At 41.2% G+C, this 21,244-nt stretch overlaps 1 protein-coding gene across 15 annotated transcripts in view; it reads left to right on the forward strand.

Moving 5' to 3' along the window:
• The window catches only part of PJA2 (praja ring finger ubiquitin ligase 2), a 78,225-nt gene that overhangs the window by 39,344 nt on the left and 17,637 nt on the right, over window positions 1–21,244 (forward strand). For all 15 annotated transcript variants that reach the window (XR_004000828.1, XM_030565695.1, XM_030565698.1 and 12 more), the window contains 2 exons: window positions 3,077–4,133; window positions 15,819–16,004. Coding sequence is in view for 14 of the 15 variants with exons in the window: in XM_030565695.1 (XP_030421555.1) it covers window positions 3,077–4,133; window positions 15,819–16,004 (1,243 nt within the window). In the remaining variant the exon portion in view is untranslated. The remainder of the gene's footprint in view (window positions 1–3,076; window positions 4,134–15,818; window positions 16,005–21,244) is intronic.

Consider the following 21,244-nt stretch of genomic DNA (forward strand, 5'->3'; position numbering starts at 1 on the left):
CATATTGTTTCAGGTGTTCAGAGGAGGTATATGGTTAAAAGGAATATTACTTCCCTGTTCCGTGATATGACTCCTCTACAGATGTAGCTCAAACTTTCATTAACTTTTTGCTGCAATATTTCCTTGTAAACTCATGTTTAAAAGTAATGTGCTGTGCTCTATAACCCTTAAGTCTCTACTTGGCATTTCTACTTTTCATATTTTTCCCTGTCATTGAATATTTGTGTTTTGGATTATTTTATTCCCAGATGTATGAGTTTGCATGTTTCCAAGCTGATTCTCATTTTATACTGAGAGTACTGACCAAAACACAGGAGTTATCCCCTGCTAAATTCCATTCCATCTTCAATATCTACTTAAACAACCACAAGAGATAGATAGAAGGGACTTCAGTTTAATGTTTCATCAAAGGCAGCACCTCTAACAGAGCAATATCCTTTTAGTTTTGCAGTGACAGCATGCCATGTAAGCCCAAATTCTACTGTGGGAAACCATAACCCACATCCTTGTGTTCCAGAAATGAAAATGCTATCCGTTCACCCATTCTGATGTGCCGTATCTTCTTTTTCAGATAAGACTGAAGAGATAAATAAAAATGTTGGACTACCATAAATAGAGGTGGCGCTATCTGTGCCACCTATAATTCAAAATTCTGCAGAAATCTGAGTCTATATGATACAAGTATCAGAGGGGTAGCTGTGTTAGTCTGGATCTGTAAAAAGTAACGAGTCCTATGGCACCTTATAGACTAACAGATGTATTGGAGCATAAGCTTTCATGGGTGAATACCCACTTCGTCAGATGCAAGCTTATGCTCCAATACTTCTGTTAGTCTTTAAGGTGCCACGGGACTCGTTGCTTTTTATATAATACAAGTGTCTCAAGCAGCCATCTGGATTCTAATCATAGAAATGTAGGGCTGGAAGAGAACTTGAGAAGTCATCAAGTCCAGCCACTTGTGCTGTGGAAGGACCATGTAAACCTAGAGCATCCCTGACAGGTGTTTGTCCAACTTTTTTTAAAAGCTTCAAATGATGGGGAATTCATGACCTCCCATGGAAGCCTATTGCAGAGCTTAACTGCCCCTATGGTTAGAAAGTTTTTCCTAATATCTAACCTAAATCTCCTTGCTGCAGATTAAGCCCATTACTTCCTGTCCTACTTTCAGTGGACATGGAGAACAGTTGATCACCATCCTCTTTATAACAGCCCTTAACATATTGGAAGACTGTTATCAGGTCGCCCCTTGGTCTTCTTTTCTCAAGACTAAACATGCCCACTTTTTTTCAACCTTTCCTCGCAGGTGAGATTTTTCTAAACCTTTCTATAATTTTTGTTGCTGTCCTCTGGATTCTTTCCAGTTTGTCCCTGTCTTTCCTAAATTGTGGTGTCTAGAACCGGGGTCTCATCAGTGCCAAGTAGAGCAGGACAGTTAACTCCTGTGTCTTATAAACCACACTCCAATTAATATACCCCAGAATCATGTAAGCCTTTTTTGCATCACACTGATGATTCGTATTCAGTTTGTGGCCCATAATAACCTTGAGATCCTTTTCAGTAGTACTACCATCTAGACAATTATTCCCCATTTTGTAGTCATGCATTTCATTTTTTTCCTTCCTCAAGTGAAGTACTTTGCACTTGTCTTTATTGAATTTCATCTTGTTGAATTCAAACCAATTCAACTTGCCACAGTCATTTTGAATTTTAAACCTGTTGTCCAAAGTGCTTGCAACCCCTCCTAGTTTGGTGTCATCTGCAGACTTTTTCTGCATACTCTGTTTCATTACCAAGTCATTAATGAAAATATTGAATAGTATTGAACGCAGGACTGACCTCTGTGGGACTCCACTAGATATGCCCTCCCAGTTTGATAGCAAACCATTGATAAGTACTCCTTGAGTACAGTCTTTCAATCAGTTGTGCACCTACCTTATTGTAATTTAATCTAGACCACATTTCCCTAGTTTGCTTATGTATTTGAATAATGTGTAACATTTTTAACTAGAGAGATCTTTTCTTTTTTTCTTCTAATTTACACCTTATCTGTTTATGCCATATTCCCTATATATTTTTTTATACTTGGGTACATGTATTTAACCATGCATATTTCATTCTTCTTTATTCAAAACTCTTTTCTCAGATGTATACAAGCTTTCTGTGCTTCTAACAGTAGTTTAAATTTCGTAAGTGCATGCACTGAGCTGTGAATGCAACTTGAGGTTTCCATGCAAACTTGAACATAAATGTTCCAACCCTGATTTGCATGTGCACCAGTCAGAGGTAGGCAAAAATGCAAAAAATTTTTGAAGATTTGAGTCACTGTTCACTTCAGAGATGATCAGATGCTATACTTTCTTTTACTTATTCAACCTTTTTCTAGCTTTTCCCCCTCCATTTTCAAAATCTGCCATTCTTGATGTTCATTGTCATACCATCAGAGGAGTCTACTCCCAATTTTACTATTAAACCTAATTACAATGAAATCATTGTTGCCAATTGGAGCTTTTACATTTACTTGTTAATTTCTTCTTTTAAATCAAGAATGGCATTCTTGCTTGCAGGTACAAAATATGCCTATATAAAAATACCATAAATGGCTTCTTCAGATCCTAGCAGAATGCGCATTTCTGCAGTTCATATGAGTAGTCTAATTGTTAGCAGTATTATTATTAGCAGCAAATTTTCCAGTTTCTAACTTTTGAAACACAACAAATTCCTGTAATTCTCATCTCAAACTTCCATTTGTCTGAAAGCAATTTAAAAGAGTTTGCCTGCAAATGTGTTTTTGTTTATAGGTTTAAGGTTTATAGGTTTGTTTAAGTATTTCTGCTGTCATGAGAGAAGCTGAAATTGTATCATTTAGGTTTGTTCGCTTAGGCATAGTTTGATAAATGGAACCAAAGCTATATTAGCTGCAGAAAAGCACACCTGTGATAAACGTACCTGATCATTCAATTGCACTGTTGTTCCAATCAATTGCCAGCTTTTTCATGAGCAGGCATTGTTAATGAGGAACTTTACATCCAGTTTGATCACTCCAATGTATTGTTCTTTCTTGCAATTTTCTATGAAGGTCCCAGTCCATTGGTTCAAGTTTGTTCTGCTTTATCAGATGAACCTTCATTACAGAGTGGTGGATCTGAAGTTCCTGTTTGTAGAACTGTATTGAGGCAAATTGTTAAAACAAACACATCACCATTTTCTCCAGTATGCTACAATCAAACCTCAAGGAGCAGTATGAATCCTGATAAAATTCCTGAGGACTGTGCAGAGTATACTTCTGGCGACTGTAGTGATCTGAATGGTCAGAATGGAATTGCTTTTGTAAACATCGACTCCTATGAGCCAGATAGCAGTGATGGAGAGGATGATGGTGGACAAGTTGATTTTTCCTTAGCAAAAGAGGAAGCAGGCTTATTTCAGGAAACACTGGATCACATGCTTTCTGAGTTGGAGAAAGAGGTAGAGTCCTTCAGTGGCATACAGTCACGATTGTCTACTTTTAATCATAATGCTTCCAGAGAAGTTTCTGAAGAACAAGGACCAGTGTCTTCAATGAGATATTATACCATAGACTCAGATCTTGGCCATCGAAATAATAGGACATTTAAAAAATCACCTGCTGAAGATGAAGTTATAGGAAAAAATAACTTAAGTGGTAGTGCCAGTTGCGAAACACAACAGAGAAAAATTATAGCTGATGTTGCCATCAGGACCCCAGTAGGGATTTGTAATGAACTGAATACCAGTGATGGCAAGACTGACCAAGGAAATTCACCTGAACTGGTAGTGAGACCTAAAGTTAGAAAACAAAATGCTACAAACCCGTTGGATGGAAAAAAGCTCACTAGTGATGATGAGGCGAAAAGCAGTACTAGAAGGAGGAGTGAAATTTTCGAAGCCCAGCAAGGCAGTGCAGAACATGCCTTGAGAAATAGCAAAGAAAAAATGAATTCCAGTATGTTCTTTGACCCAAGAGACTATGAAGGTACTCAAAAGAAAACAGAAAATGATCTAAAAAGTAATGTAACCACCCAAGAAAGAACATCTGTAGTAGATGATAGTGCTTTCTGGGATGAATTTGAAGATTGCAGCAGGCATTTACCTGGTTCCAACAAAGATGAAGACAGGTAAGATTTTTAATGTATTCAGTATTGTAGCATCTTAAGTTTGTAAAAATAATGTACTAATCTGAATAACTTTAGCAACTATTAGGAGGTAGTAGTGGTTTAAAAAAGGCAAAGTATCCAGGGAATTAATATATAAAATGGCAAAACAAAAATTTGCTCTCTAAATTATTGGTGACCTTGTCATGAGTTGCCATCTTCCTCTTCCTCAGATTGCTGTGCAATATTTGTATCTGCTGCTGTACCGAAACCCAGCAATGCATCATTGCATATAGGGTTTTTTAATTTTAAAATATTAACCAGCCCATTTTTCATTCCACTAATATGTAACGTATTTGTGCTTCAGTCAAAATCGATCATTTAAAACCACATTGAATTATAATTTTCTGTATACAGTTTTTTGTAGAGTAAGATTATTGAATACTATTTGTAATTTCCTGCTGTAGAATAATTTCTTTTAAAAGATGTGCAGGGTAATATAGAGAAGGAGACTTAGCTGCTACAGTTGTGTATTGTACTAGGAGGTTTTAGATTTCTGAACAACTGACATTCCTGCTATGTTTCAGTGTCTCCATTCTGTATTCAGTCCAAAGTGTACTGTAAGCTAAAGCCCTCCACACACCATGAGACTCTTAGTCTTAGGCAGAAACATAGATTAACATCTGCGTTCCAAAACAAAATATTTTGAAGATTGGCTTGTGGAAATGCAGTTGGGTGAAGTAAGCATTTTGTTTTTGAAAGCCTATTTAAACTAATATAAAAAGAAATTTTGGAAGTCCTCTGTAGTAGCCTGTATAACAAGGGTGGCCAAACCGTGGTTTGTGAGCCATATGCTTCTCTTTACCATTGAACTGCAGCTCGTTGAGCCCCCCATTCTCCACCTACCAGAATGTGGGGGTTGGGGGTGGGGAGTTCAGGACCTCTGCCTTGCAGTGGGGTGGTGGGGTAGGGATGCCTGTTGGGGCTTTACCAGGAGTGAGGTTGAAGCCCCGAGCCCCAGCAGGCGCCTCCCGCAGGGCTGAAGCCCCAAACTCTGGCAGGTGTGCCCCAACTCTCTAACTTATGAAGATTGTTGTTTGTGGCTCAGAGGGTCAGTAAGTTTGGCCACTCCTGCTATATAACTTTTAGAAGACTTCTCCTTCTTTCCATAGCTTCTAACTAGTTTCACTGTCAATCAGTATAGCCAGCTGTAGACTGAAATTGATGAGTATCTTGTACCTTGCACGTTTCTTTTTCACTCTTTAGTTTGCCTGTGTACAGCAGCAAACTAGTGGCTAGTGTAGCATGACAAATCTCCAGCAAATCCACTATGCATAAGCATCTTATGCTGTGAGTAAATCTTAAATATTACAAAATGCATAAAATGTAATTTCTGTATTTGAGAATGACACATAGTATTCGCTTTTTAATTTACTCTTGTAAGAAAGACCAACTGCTGATATTATCTTCATTGAAGTTTTAATGATCATACTGATCTGCAAGAACTATAAATAGAAGAAATATCCATAGCTAGATAAAAACATAGGTGTAGTACCCAAAGGAGGAAGAATTCTAAAATGATTACTAAATTGTTGAGATCCTAAAATCTTTTTAAAATAGTCCTTCGACTTGTTGCTGTATTTTTTTATAAAGATATTAACTACCAAAACAACATTGCCTCATTATATTAAATTTAAAGACAGAGTTAAGGTTCACAGGCCATCCATAATCGTGCAGTTGAGGAACTGAGTCGCTTCGGGTAACATTTTCAAAATCACTTAAGTCCCATTAAAAGTTAGTGGGACTTAAGTGCTTTTGAAAAATGTTACCCAAAGAAGTTAAGCAGCAGGGCCAAAATAACATAAGTCTTTGGCAGAGCTGGAAATAGAAATCAAATCTCTGGAGGTCCAATTTTCAGTGCATTTAACTACCGATCTAATCTTCTCTCTTGATATATAATTGGCCTTGTATTTTTTTACTACTTTATGCTCCTTGGCCAGACCCATTTACCAGTTCACATTTTTACCACTTATGAGGGATTTACAGTATGAAAAATTGTCTGCATAAACTCTTGTAACTAAAATATTGCAAGAGAATGAAATCTTCAAGGTCTTGTAAATGGATTCAAAAGGTCAAGCCTTTTATTTAATGCCTTTGGGTGGACTTATGAGGAAAACGAACATGAGGGAGGATGGGAATAACCTGTAACAGTTGTTCTTCTTCTTCTGTTATGTGTTAGGTCAGATCCAACTCTAGATACACATGTGCCTCATGCATGCAAAACTAGAGTTTTTTTAATAGCATCTGTCAGGGCTATGCATGTGTCCTCTGCTGCCTCATGCTCCCATACAAGGGCATAAAGGGTAGGGGAGCCGCAGTACATGGGAGCAAGATAGAACCTAGCTGATGGCTGACTCACTAAGCTCCATGGCTCAATGCCTCTAATGCTTCTTCAAGCACTCTGAAATGCCTCTTTATTCTGTATTACCTAGTCTGTTCTAGCATTTGTCAAATTGAAGTTGCTTGCAGACCCTCCTGTACAACCACTTTCCCATACATAGCTTTTTTTTATGGACCCTTAGAATGGTTGGCTCGAAACTTTCAGGCTAGTAGTCAGCTAGTTCCACTGAAAGACAGGTACAGCAGGTGCTTGTTCTTGGGAGAGTCTTGCATCAAAGCACGTGCTTTGGCTGCCTTTCATTTTCTGAGAGAACCTGCAAGTTGAGGGATGCACGGCTGAAGCTCCATCTTCTGGAGTAATCTCAGAGTGGGACTGGATCCAGAAGAGCCAAGCTTGAACATCCCTTCAACAGTCAAGCCCACATCTTCCAGCCCTCCATTTGTTAGCAGGTGACTCCAGAGATTTCTGCAGAGAAAGTAGCAGCAAAGCCCAAAATGGATTGGTATTAGCATTGACACTAGTATTGACCCTGACTTAAAATTGACACCTCAGATGTTGGAGCAAAGTGTTGAAAGTGGGAACTCCAAGCACTTGGACAGGAGCTCTAGAAGGAACTCTGTGTGCTCTCTTATAAAGAGGGACACTGGAATATATCACAAGACAACCCAGCCAAATCATGTACTGTGTTGATGACAGGGCAGAAAAGAGCAGACTGTGCTTCAAGAGTTCAGAGCTGTTTAGTGAATGGATAGTGACCTATGGTCCCTGAAAATTTTCATTGTCCCTATCCTCTATGGGGAGCTGCATTCCCTCACCCTTCAACCATCATACCAGCAGACACTATGTACCCATCCTACCAGAGATAGAGTACCTAGCCAGAAAATTCACAGTTAAAACATGGGGTGTCAGTCCTCCATGAACTTGCCCCTGGACTTCTCTGCAGCAACCCACTAGCAAATTTGATGGAATGGTTGAGAGTTGCATAGAAATCAGTGCACAGAACATGACCTTTGGAAGCTTCATCACCCCATTCCCCCAGGTGTGATCTGTTGATAACATAAGACAGATGCGTATGGGAGATCGTAGCCCATGGCTACCCCATACAATCCATTGCTTACCCCCTCCCCATTCCTCTTTAGGGATCCTTCTCACAAAAGCCTATTACAAACAAGAGTGACCAGATTGCTTCACCTAGCAGCTATAGAGGAGGTTCCTCAAGAATACAAGGGAAGAGATGTCTGCTTCCACTATAACCTTAAGCCAAAGGGGGTATTTGTCCTGTCCTAGACCTGAGGAGACTCAAGATATACATATGCCTTCTCAGGTTCAGGATTGTAATACTTGCTTCCATCATGTCATCAAGCCCCAGACTGGTGCATGGTTCTTTACTTGTAGGTAAAGATGCATACTTCCATTTTGCCATCCACCTGGTCCACAGGAAATATCTACAATTCATAGTGGGGCCAAACCATTGCTAGTACAGAGTTCTACCCTTCGGACACTCTGCTGCATTAAGAGTTTTGCCGAGTGTTGAGCTGTAGTAGTAGCAGTGCACCTGTGGAAACGAGTGTTTTCCTGTGTCTAGATTGGCTGATCTGAGACAGGTCCTAAGAGGAGGCTGAAGCAGCCCTGAATCACATCCTCTTCTTTCTCTCACAGATGGGACTCCTGGTGAACTATGAGAAGCTATCTCTCAGACCAGTGCAGATGCTAAGAGTTCCAAAGAGTGTGACTTCACTTAAGTGAAAGCCTTCCTTCCAGAGGATGGATTCCAGTCCCTGCTGTAGGTAGTGTGCAAGCTACAGACAGGACCAGTGTCCACATGCACATACATGACCTTGCTTGCCAGATTTTGCTTGCTGCCTCGGTAATGCTGCTCCCCATCCGGATGTCTTATGACTAAAGGAGTCTCAGTCCCAACCCTTATTCCATGGGATCTTGAGCAGTAGCTATACCAGCTAAACATATAAAAGAAGTGGCCTTCTCAGTCTATTCCCTAACATGACATTTGTCACAGTTGTATTAGGGACAAGGTGTGCCACATGGACCACCTGCAAATGCAAGGTTCCTGGTTTCAAAACAATCGAAAACTACATATGAATGTCTTGAAATTGAGAGTCATCCTACTGGCTTATGAGGTGGTCCTACCAGTCCTTTGAAAGTTAGTGGTGCAGATCGTGAGAGACATCTTATCAGCTGCACACTGTATAAACAAGTGGAAGGCACTCAATCATTCCCTCTCTGCCTGGAAGTGATTGAGTCTGGAAATGGTGCTATGAGCATGAGGTGACTCTATTAGTTGTCCATCTACCAGAGGTTAACAATGCCCTGGCTGACTTCTAGAGCAAGAATATGGTTGCATGAATGGTCACTGCAAAATCAGTCCTGGAATTGTTATTTTGCCGATGGGAGAACTTGTACTGTAGACCGTTTCGCCATGTTGGACAGCACCAACCATAACGTGGTGTGAACTCCAGTTCCTGTGTGGATGCCTTTCTACTTTGGTGGTTTGAAGTACTACTGTGTGCCTTTCCAACAATCCCCAGGATCATTATCTAAGATCAGATTAGGCAGAGCTATGGTCATCATCATACCCCCCTGCCTGTCTGAGGTAGCTGTGGCTGTCAGATCTCCTGCATCTGACCTGCAGCTTCCTCCTGCCCCAATGCCTTCCCATCTGTCCAAAAACAGCCTGGCAGAAGTAGGGTCAAATATTGTACCTGGACCCACAGCTGTTGCAACTGAGAGCCTGGCTGTTGGGTGGTTGAGTAGGACTGAGAGAGACTGTTCATTGTAGGACCAGGAGATCCTTCTACAGAGTCAGAAGCCCTCCACCAAGAAGACATATTCTTTAAAATAGAAAGATTTTCCATACGGCCAGTGGAAGATGATATGAACCCAGTTGAGGTCCTGATAGCCAAGATTCTGGATTACAATACTGCTCCTGAAGTAAGGAGGAGTAGCCTTTAGGTCCCTTAAAGTCTATCTGGAAGCAATGTACAGAGAGCCACGCTCCAATACAATCCCACTTGGTCTTTCATGCCCTGTGATGTCTAGATTCCTCAAGAGCTTTCTCCATACCTGCCCTCTAGTTTGAGACCCTCTACCTGTGAGCTTAATGTTGTTCTCTTACAGCTCATTCGAACCATTAGCGGAATGCTTGTTATATCATCTCCACCGTCAGGACTGTCTTCTTCGTAGCTATTACATCAACATGAAGAGTCAGTGAACTGCAAGTTCTCATTCTGCTATTCTTTCACATGGGCGAAGCGGTGATGAGAGCACACTCTAAATTAATCCCTAAAATGGTCTCTCAAATTCCACCTGAACTAGTCCATCACCTTGCCAGTCTTCTTCCCAAAGCTGCACTTGTTGCCAGGAGGAAAGAAGCTTCATACTCTGGATGTGTTTAAGGCCCTGCTTTATTACATCAATAAGACCAAAGATGGCCCCCTCAACTTTCTCCACACCTCTTTATGTTGTCCAAATGTGGTGCATCAAAAGGTCAAACTGTCTTGTCTCGGAATCTCTATGTGGATTTCAAAATGCATTTCAGCCTGCTACAGGTTGTCCGGCAAGCCTCTGCCTCCAAATATCAAGGCACGTTCCACCCGTACGTAGGCAGTGTCTCCGGCCTGTTTCAGAAATATGCTGATCTTTGAGATCTGTCAGGCAACCATGTGGATCAACCCTGGAGACTTTTTGGAAACATTATGCACTTGACGAGGCTACATGACTGCCAGGACAGATGCCAAGTTTGAAAAAGCAGTACTTGAATCTCTGTTTGATACAGCCGAAACCTTGATTCTTGCCATCTGGGGACGATGCTAGTCCACCTAGAGTGGGATCCACACTGACACATACCCAAAGAAAATAGTGACTTTCCCTACAGTAACTCTGTGGTTCCTGGAGATAATGTATTCAGTGTGGATTCCATGATCCACCCTCCATCCCAGTTTTTCTGAGTCCTTAGCTATACAGGCTTTGAATTGCGAGGGCACTGAGGGAGGGTTGTGACTGTCCCACTCTTTATGCCCTCGTATGGGAGCACGAGTAGGCATGAGGCATGTTCAAGGCCCTGACAGACATGGCTATTCAAAAAATCCAGACTGGTGTGTGTGGTGCTCATGTACACCTATGGTGGGATCTGCACTGACTACACCATCTTGAACCACAGTTATTGTAGGTAAGTAACTGTATTTTACTTTCAAGGTTATATTATTGCATAACCTTCTTTTCCACAGTGCTGCTACTATAGATGTGGTGAGTAACTACATTTATATAATTTAAGCATTGGCTCCCAGGAGGCAATCTGTCTCTTTGCCTCTTTGTAGAATGGTAGGGAGGGAAAAATATATAGACCACATGCTTATGAATATTGTCTTAGTGATAATGGTAATAAATGAACCCTTAAATAATAAGCACAGGTGTTTTAAACTACAAATACAGCTTACTAGCTCTTCACTTCATTTCAGCTCTGCTATTGCTGTTACTGATGAGCATCCTGTAATAGGGCTTGGGGAAGGCCACACACCATCAATAAAATAGTGTAACTGACTCCATATGCTATAGTGTCAAACATGTAAAACAAACCACATGAGAGTGAGTTTTGGTTTTGCTATAGTACCTTGAACTTGTGACACTAATGGATCCAAACTTTTGTTTCAAGTTGACATTTCCCCATTAAAACTGGACTTCTACCACCTTAAATCATTTTTTGCCCCAAGTGGATTTCTCCATACAGGGAGCTACTACTATGAAATTTTTTTATTTTTAATGGTGTGACCTTTTTCTAGGTGCCCTGACTTAGCTAGGTCTCAGCTGTTTGCCCTTAATCTTTGGATTTGGACTCTGGATATTATTATAAGAGATCATGCCAGAATCTTTCACATGGCTGAATGGGTAGAAGAGCAGAGTCATCCTAGAACGCTCTTGTGATGGGTTGAATCACAGAACCCCTCTTGGGAACTGCCAAGTGATGTGCCAAGACTACTTCTGCCCCTGCTTTCCTTGCCAGCTTGGGACTCCAGCACCCTGTCTTGCTGGGCCAGACATGCCCGTCTGCTCCAACATAGACCTGGGCATGTCTGGCCCAGCATGTCAGGGCCTGAATTACTTGCCCCAAAGCTGCAGACTTAACTGAAAGCAGCTTACAGAAGTGTTCTTGTCTTTTACACTCAGATGCCCAACTCCCAATGGGGTCTAAACCCAAATAAATCTGTTTTACCCTGTATAAAGTTTATACAGTGTAAACTCATAACTTGTTTGCCCTCTGTAACACTGATAGAGAGAGATGCCCAGCTGTTTGCCCCCCTCCTCCAAGTATGAATACGTACTCTGGATTAATTAATAAGTAAAAAGTGATTTTATTAAATACAGAAAGTAGGATTTAAATGGTTCCAAGTAGTAACAGACAACAAAGTGAATTACCAAGTGAAATAAAATAAAACACGCAAATCTAAGCCTAATACAATAATACAACTGAGTACAGGTGAAAATCTCACCCTGAGAGATGTTTCAATAAGTCTCTTTCACAGACTGAATGGCCTCCTAGTCTGGGCACAGTCCTTTCCCCTGGCACAGCTCTTGTTCCAGCTCAGGGGGGTAGCTAGGGGATTTCTCATGATGGCTCTCCACTTTGTTCTGTTCCATCCATTTATATATCTTTCGCATAAGGTGGGAATCCTGTGTCTCTCTGGATCCCCCCACCCCATCCTCCCCCATGGAAAAGCGCTAGGTTAAAGATGGATTCCATGATCACATGTCACTGTAAGACTTCATTACACACTTGCCAGCACACATGTATACAGGAAGACTTACAGGTAATACAGAGCCATCTGCAGTCAATTGTCCTGGTTAATAGGAGTCATCAAGATTCCAAACCACAATTAGTGGCCCACAGTTTGCATAATTTCATATTTCTAGTTTCAGATACAAGAGTGGTACATTTATACAAATAGGATGATCACACTCAGTAGATTATTAGCTTTGTAATGATACCTTACAAGAGACCTTTTGCATGAAGCATATTCCAGTTACATTAGCATATTTTCATAAAATCATAAGAGTGCAACATCACAGTCCTATAAAGCACACAGTTCAAAAATACCTCAAAATCCTTCATGATGGAGGGCTCATACATTCTAGAAGTAAAGGTGTGTGTAAGCTAGTACGGCTGAGGGTGGTTTAACGAGGTATCGGGGCGCGCATCAAGCCTAGTGGTCAGAGCGGTTGTTAGGAACCAAGGATTAGGGTCAGAGCAAGAATCAGTATAAAGAAGCTGGAGTAAAGGATCAAGCCAGAGATCAGAAGCTAGATACCAGAGCCAAAGGTCAAGCCAGAGTCAGCAGTAAAAGTCAAAGCCAAGGGTTAAGCCAGAGGCTAGGAACTGGATACCAGAGCTGAGGGGCAAGCTGGACACAGTGGTCAAAGCCATGGTCAGGCTAAAGATCAGGAACTGGAATGAGCAGGGTAAGAGGCAAGGAAGGGCAGGGACAGGACAGAGGCAAGGTTGGGAGCCAGACAGGAGTAGCAGGAACAAGGTAACACAGGAGCAGGCATTGTGGTGGGTGTTGAGTAGCCAGCCTGAAGCTGCTGCTGCTGACTTAAGAGCCAGCCTGCTGGCTCCTCCAGCCAGTCAGAAGGCATGGCCAAATCAGGCAGCCTGCTGCTGCAGGCCAGCTGTACTGATGGGGCTGTTTGGAGATTAACTCTGCTGCAGGCCTGATTCCTGAGAATGTATCAGGATCAGGTTGTCTTTAAACATGGTGAAAGCACTGTTCTGTTATGTTCTGTAGATGGGGCTTTAACTTTGTCACTGTTAAGCTTTGGAATACCAGTGCTATTGGTTTGGCTATATGCTATTAACACACAAAGGGTAAATAATTTATATTCACTGAAAAGATGAATATAGATGACTGACTGTGGAAGCTTGGGAATAATTAGTTGATTTCACTCATAACTTGTCTTTACAGCATTCTCTCTGGACTTATCAGATTTCTTTTTCAAATGGGATATTGTTGAACTTCTACCTGCTGTGTTTTACTGATGACTCTTGAAGACAATTTGAATTGACATTCCAGCTTTATGGAACTATTTCCTCTGGGGAATAACATGTATCATGTATCAGATGGACAGTTAGATGTATTTATGGGACTACTTCCGAGGGGCTTCTAACTTTACTGGACACCTACTGAATAACTTTTATTTACCATTGTAGTTTCAGCATGCATGACCAGAGCCAGTATAAAACTGTGGATGTCTCTTCTGGGTGAGAATAGGGGATAAATAAATGTACAGATCCTGCAACATCTTTCCCTCAGCTTGCATTTATCATGTATAGCTTGCAATGTACTGTGCTATTTCGTTAAACATGTTCTCCAGCAAATTCTGTCAACATGGTTATGTACTATTAGAAGTAAACTTAATTCTCCATTTCCCCAAATAAGTTTGAGGGCGGGAAGAAGGTAAAATTTCAAATGTCAACTTCATAATGATTTGCAGACTAAATCCTGATCTGCAGCTGTCCCAGCACTGCCTGTGTCTTAAATAAGAAGACATTTTCTCCATCAGATTACAGACACTCTGTTTGCCTATCCATTATAGTTTCCTGTGATTTTTTTATTGAATGACTTATTCCATTATCTCTGCTTTGATCTAGGCAAGTGTCCTCTGTCCCCAGGGGCAAAAGATCCAAGAGCTATGCAAATTGCTTTACAGAAGGTGCTGTTTGACAAGTTATGTAGCCTACTTCTGGAGATTCAGCTAATGCCTCTACAATGTTAATGCTACTATAAGCCATGAAAGTAACATCCAGTCAGATACTATCTGCTGTGCTCTTTTACTACACTGTGTTGTGGGTGAAAGTTAAACTTCCTCAATCTTTACCCATTTCTTAGGAAAAACTTCTCTGCCATTGATTCTTGTAGACCAAGGGTGGGCAAACTTCTTGGCCCAAGGGCAACATCTGGGTATGGAAATTTTATGGCAGACCATGAATGCTCATGAAATTGGGGGTTGGGGTGTGGCAGGGGGTGAGGGCTCTGGCTGGGGATGCAGATTCTGGGGTGGGACCAGAAATGAGGCATTCAGGGTGTGGGAGGGGGCTCTGGGCTGGGGCAGGGTGTTGGGGTATGTGGGGGAAGTGCTCCGGCTGGGGTGCAGGCTCTGGGGAGGGGCTGTGGATGAGGGATTTGGGGTGCAGGAGGGTGCTCTGGGCTGGGACCAAGGGGTTCAGAGGGCAGGAGGGGATCAGGGCTGGGGCAGGGGGTAGGGGTACAGGAAGAGGTCAAGGGTGCAGGCTCTGGGTGGCGCTTACCTCAAGCAGCTCCCAGAAGCAGTGGCAACCCCCCGGCTCCTATGAGGAGGTGCAGCCAGGCAGCTCTGTGCACTGCCCTAGCTGAAGGTGCCACTCCTGCAGCTCCCGTTGGCCACGGTTCCCTAATGGGAGCTATAGGGGTGGTACTTAGGGCAGGGGCAGCGTGTGAAGCCTCTTGACTGCCCCTATGTGTAGGAGCCAGAGGGGGACATGCCCCTATTTCTGGGAGCCGTGTGGAGTGGGGCAAGCCCCCTACCCTGCTCCCTGACGGAGCCCCGGAGCGGGGCAAGCCCTAAACCCCACTCCCTGGCAGGAGCTGAAGAACTGGATTAAAACATCTGCAGGGCCTGGTGTGGCACCAAGCCGTAGTTTGCCCACCCCTGTTTTAGACCCATGCACCTAATAATCTTCAGTTTTTTCTCCTGTTCCTTCAATTTAGATGTCTCATTCACATAGAGATTATTTTTAAAAGTACCAAATAGTGTTTAGAAGTGGAGGATCAATGTCCGGGTGTGAAGTCTTGCATGCCATGGAAATGAGGCCATTTCCACTCACTAGTATCCTTCTGGTTCCTCTCAAGGGTCTTGCCATCCTTTTCTTTTCCCAGGGCAGCAAGAGAAAGGGTTCTTATATAGTATTTGGAGTGAATATTTTGAAGGTATTTCACGGACTCTGCAAACATGGATGGAGGAGGGAAAAATGAAAAATTGTGCGAAATAATATGGACATGGTTTTTAAAAATCATAGTGTTATAAGAAGATAAACAAATCCTCCTTTTTATAAAGAAGCAACAGCTTTATTCATGATGGTAAGATACATGAATGGTACAAAATGAATGTATTTCAGAAATATTGTTTATATTTTGAAACAGTTCTCTACCCTTTTCATGAAATAGCTAATAATGGATTTTAACTTTGGGTTTTATTTATTTTTTTTTTTTTTTGAAGCTGTCAATACTTTAAACACAGCATTGGCTTGTCTCAAATTGCAGTTCTGAATGCAGTGATGGGGAGTGGTCTGCATGTTTGCCCTCCTATTTTGCTGCTACAGAAAAAGACCAATCCTCCAGCGATGAAAGCTGGGAGACTCTGCCAGGCAGGGAGGAACGTGAACCTGAAGTGCAGAGCAACAGCAGTGGCCTAGAAGAGGAAAACACAGACTTCTGTTTCCAAGGCGGGTATGTTTATTTTTGTATTTCAGAAAGTGATTTCTACTAATAAGTGAGAATTAATAATATGATGTGTACTCAACAGTATATTTAATTTTTGCCCTTTTAAATAAATCTTAATTTACCAGCAGTTACTATGGTTGTATCAGAAAGAATGCAGTATTTGCCTATATTTAGAAGAGGAAATAACTCTGGTGTTTCATACAGACCCACTGTTGGTAATACTTGACTTCTGAATGATAGCTATAGTAATACTGTAATGCTGTTGAGAAATACTGATGATTGCACAAGCAACAAAAGAGACTTACTAGACTAAAACAGTGAGAGTGGATTCTCTATTACCTTTGTCCAAATTCATTGTAATGAACACTCTTCTTCTTTATATTTCCTGCTTTTCAGATACCTTCTCCTGCAAATCTACTTCCATAGTTTTCTGTCCAATTCTTCTCTTTACCTGGTTGCTCTTCCTCCTCTGGTCATGGAATTTGCCATCATCAGTTCTTTGTTTATTCAGTCATATATGTCAATAACTATTGCAACTTTGTTCTTCAAAGCAAACTGTGGAGGCTTCCAGCTGAGAACTCTCCTCTGAACCAGTCAGTATTATTTCTTAATTGGCTAGAGTGTTCTTCCTTGAGCGACAGTAGTCACTCCCAGTTTTTCTGCTGTTCCACACTCTCAGATCCTTCTTGCCTAGGGAAATCACTATCATTAGGGTATCTCTGTTCTGGCCTTCGTAAATTTCAGGTGTAATGAATTAGCACAGCTTTGCAAAAATACTGTTAAAAACTTACTAGTCCAGACACAAGATTTTTTCTGCCTTGACAACATTGATGGTGGGAGAACCTGACATTTTATTCACCTGTCAAATAAATCACTCGCCCTGGGAGATTACACATTTGAAAGGTTATTCACTGTGTATTTTTGGGTGAAAGTGTGTGGCTTTCCATTACACTTTTTAGTCTGTTAAATAATATTATATGTCGAGAATTTTGAACGAGTGCCTAAATTTGGTTACTTATATCTATTTGTAGGAATCTAAATCAGAATGGCTTGATTTCACAGTCTTTGATGATTGCAGGTGTTCAACACTTCAAACAATAATCTAGATGCCTAAATATGGCTATAGGTGACCAAATATAGGCACTGATGTTTGAAAATGTTGGTCTTGATTCTCTCTTTTTAAATAATTGGTACAGCTTATATAGTGCTGCTATATTAGTGACAATAATAGTGTGGTGAATAATTTACTAAATCAACACTTCTCAAACTGATCTGCAAAGCTGTTTCTGTCACAGTGGTTAAGCATGTGCAATTGAAGTAAGAGGTAATTCTGTATTCTAGAAATTTCATTTGTATTTGGAGAAGTCTTCAGGAATAGGGATCTGTTTTGTTCCTGTGTGACTCTGTGTCCAGGTTGCTGTGCAGGAATTTGCCTATTAATTAGTCTTTGAGTGTTTTTTCTAGTGTAAATTCAAATCTGATCAAATTTACTGACAAAAAATAAATTGTAAAACTTGAAAACCAGATAGTAACACTCTTCGAGGCAATTTGGAGAGACTAGAGCAGACTGGGATGTAGGGAATAAAGGGATATTTGGTACTAATAAATACTGGCTCTAAATCCAGAAAGTGGAAGTAAATAGTAGAGATACTGTATCAGATTAGGAACATAAATCCACTTTAATACTACTTAGTTATTTTATTTTAATCCCTTAATGGTGCTATAGGATGTTTTCTGTTAATCAAGAACTTAAGGTGTTGAAAGTGTATGAGATTTGAAAGTTGCAAGGGAAGTGTACTCTAAGGTGGATATTTAGTTTAAGAAGGAGTCTATAATATACAATCTCTTAAATAAAGCTGTGATTTTTCTCTTAGGGGTTATTGGTGGCCCAGGCAGGGGGAGAATGAGCTTTTTTGATAAAAGCACAAATATCTCATGAATGACAGTGAAACTATCTTTTGTGTTCTATGCAGGGCAGGGCATTTCTTGTGTATTTGTCTAAAATATGTTAAATCTGGACTGAAAACTCAAACAGCATTTGAGCATTTACTGTTTTTTTCTTTTAACTTAACATTCTGTATTTTTGGCCAGACTTTGTGTCTTCCCAATGTGCCATGGGCTTTCTTTGGGTTGTCATAGTTGGAAGATCAGTAAGCATTCGAGGTAGTACTAGAAAAGTCATTGACTGTGTAATGCAGAAGGAAATGGATTAAGAAAAACTAGGTAATTTTACTTAGGACATTCACTGTAGTGTGCATTCAATTACCTTATTGACTAAAAGGCTGCACAAGTCTTTCTCTGGACGTTTTTTCTGTAATGCAAGACATTCAAATTGCACTCTTGAGTCGGTGGCATCAACAAACTGATTGAATTATAATCTTATAATGCCCTAGGGAATACATTTTTTCTGTATTTGCTATGTGAAATAGAATAATCATGTGAATATACCCAATTTTTTTTTAGAATAGCTTTCCTGTCTGACAAGCACCAGCATTCCATTGCTGTGTTGCGAAAGATCGCTTGTGGCCAGCAGAGTGCAAGCACTCTGGCATAGTAAATTTACCACCTGAATTTTGCTTTTCATCAAAGTAGTGTCTGTGGCTTGTCATGTTGGTCATGTGTACAACAACCAAACAATATCCATAGTCCTATTAGTGGTGGTGGTCTCTTCAAGGCCTCTGCCTTCACACTTGGTGAATGAATAAAAGTGTTGCTTAACTAGCATCGGAGCAGTGGTAATAACCTGTTGCAAACAACTGCTGAGATTTAGTATGATTTATCCGCTTCATATGCTGGACTTTTTCTAAATTGGAATAAAAATATAGACATAAGGGCTTTTATCCTTTCTGTCTGAACCGTAAAACAATTGAAAGAGATTTCTGCATTCTCTTCAGAAATCACACAATTCTGCATTACATAGCCAAGGAGCTGTGACTCTTGCAGTGTGTGTCAGAAGTGAAGATTATAAAGACAGTATACAGTACAGTCTTTACAGGGGAGTTACCCTCAATAATTTCCTGAGCTGCAGCACACACAAAACTATGGCTGCCACTTAAAAAAAAAAAAAAAAAAAGAGAGGCAAACCATGGGATTGAAGGGCCCCTATAATCACCTAATTGCAGCGGGAGAAAGCACACCTACTGCCGCTGTAGGGGAAGGCCATATAGGTCTGTGAGCAGCAATTGAAAGACAGCAAAGGGCAGGTTTACACTCCCAAATACTTGAAATCCTGTATTGCTGGGAGACAGCGTACACAAAATATACTGAATAATGAGGGGAAAAGGGAGTGTGCGCCTGCAGCAATATTTCTCTTCTGCCCTCTTGCCAGACATCACCCTGGGCACTAACAACTCTGTCAGAATGTTATAGCCTCTTCAAGGAGATTAGTGAGATCTGCAGCCTACTAGATGCATGAATTTGAACATGAACTGCGCTCTCTCTTCTCCTACAAACATAGTTACCCCAATTTTTCACTGCTGTGGGGCAGCCTGTTTGAAGTAAAAGTATATAGGGAGCAGAACTGTGGGCTGTATTTACCTAGCATTCCTTGCCTATCCTTGCTCCTGTCAGACATGGATTTAGCACCACTACCCTTTTGAGAAGGCATATAGCTGAGGTGGGAGAAGCTGTTTTGTCTCATAGACTCTAGGACTGGAAGGGACCTTGAGAGGTCATCGAGTCCAGTCCCCTGCCCTCATGGCAGGACCAAATACTGTCTAGACCATCCCTAATAGACATTTATCTAACCTACTCTTAAATATCTCTAGAGATGGAGATTCCACAACTTCCCTAGGCAATCTATTCCAGTGTTTAACTACCCTGACAGTTAGGAACTTTTTCCTAATGTCCAACCTAAATCTCCCTTGCTGCAGTTTAAGCCTATTGCTTCTTGTTCTATCATTGGAGGCTAAAGTGAACAAGTTTTCTCCCTCCTCCTGATGACACCCTTTTAGATACCTAAAAACTGCTATCATGTCCCCTCTCAGTCTTCTCTTTTCCAAACTAAACAAACCCAATTCCTTCAGCCTTCCTTCATAGATCATGTTCTCAAGACCTTTAATCATTCTTGTTGCTCTTCTCTGGACGCTCTCCAATTTCTCCACATCTTTCTTGAAATGCGGTGCCCAGAACTGGACACAATACTCCAGTTGAGGCCTAACCAGCGCAGAGTAAAGCGGAAGAATGACTTCTCGTGTCTTGTTTACAACACACCTGTTAATGCATCCCAGAATCACGTTTGCTTTTTTTGCAACAGTATCACACTGTTCACTCATATTAAGCTTGTGGTCTACTATGACCCCTAGATCTCTTTCTGCCATATTCCTTCCTAGACAGTCTCTTCCCATTCTGTATGTGTGAAACTGATTGTTCCTTCCTAAGTGGAGCACTTTGCATTTATCTTTATTGAACTTCATCCTGTTTACCTCAGACCATTTCTCCAATTTGTCCAGATCATTTTGAATTTTGACCCTGTCCTCCAAAGCAGTTGCAATCCCTCCCAGTTTGGTATCGTCCGCAAACTTAACAAGCATACTTTCTATGCCAACATCTAAGTCGTTGATGAAGATATTGAACAGAGCCGGTCCCAAAACAGACCCCTGCGGAACCCCACTTGTTATACCTTTCCAGCAGGATTGGGAGCCATTAATAACTACTCTCTGAGTATGGTTATCCAGCCAGTTATGCACTCACCTTATAGTAGCCACATCTAAATTGTACTTTCCTAGTTTATCTATAGGAATATCATGCGAGACCGTATCTGCAGTAAAAATGCTGATTTCCATAGCATCTTGGGGAAAAGCCAGATTCCATGACCACAGAATTATGACTGTCACTGGGCCCAGATTTTTGGTGAATGGGTCAGGTGATACCTCTTGGAGCTATTTTCTTAGGATCCTGGCAGACATCATTGGATTCAGAGTCTAGTTTTTCTGAGTCTGAGGGTATGTCTACACTGCGAAATTAGGTCGATTTATAGAAGTCGTTTTTTAGAAATCGATTTGATATAGTCGATTGTGTGTGTCCCCACTAAGTGCATTAAGTCGACGGTGTGCGTCCACTGTACCGAGGCTAGCATCGACTTTCGGAGAGTTGTATTGTGGTAGCTATCCCACAGTTCCCGCAGTCTGCGTCGCCCATTGGAATTCTGGATTGAGCTCCCAATGTGTGATGGGCAAAAACATTGTTGGGGGTGGTTCTGAGTACATGTCATCAGGCCCCCCCCTCTCCCTCTGTCCGTGAAAGCA

The sequence above is a fragment of the Gopherus evgoodei genome, chromosome 6 (assembly GCF_007399415.2).
Source record: "Gopherus evgoodei ecotype Sinaloan lineage chromosome 6, rGopEvg1_v1.p, whole genome shotgun sequence".
NCBI classification, from domain to species: domain Eukaryota; kingdom Metazoa; phylum Chordata; order Testudines; family Testudinidae; genus Gopherus; species Gopherus evgoodei.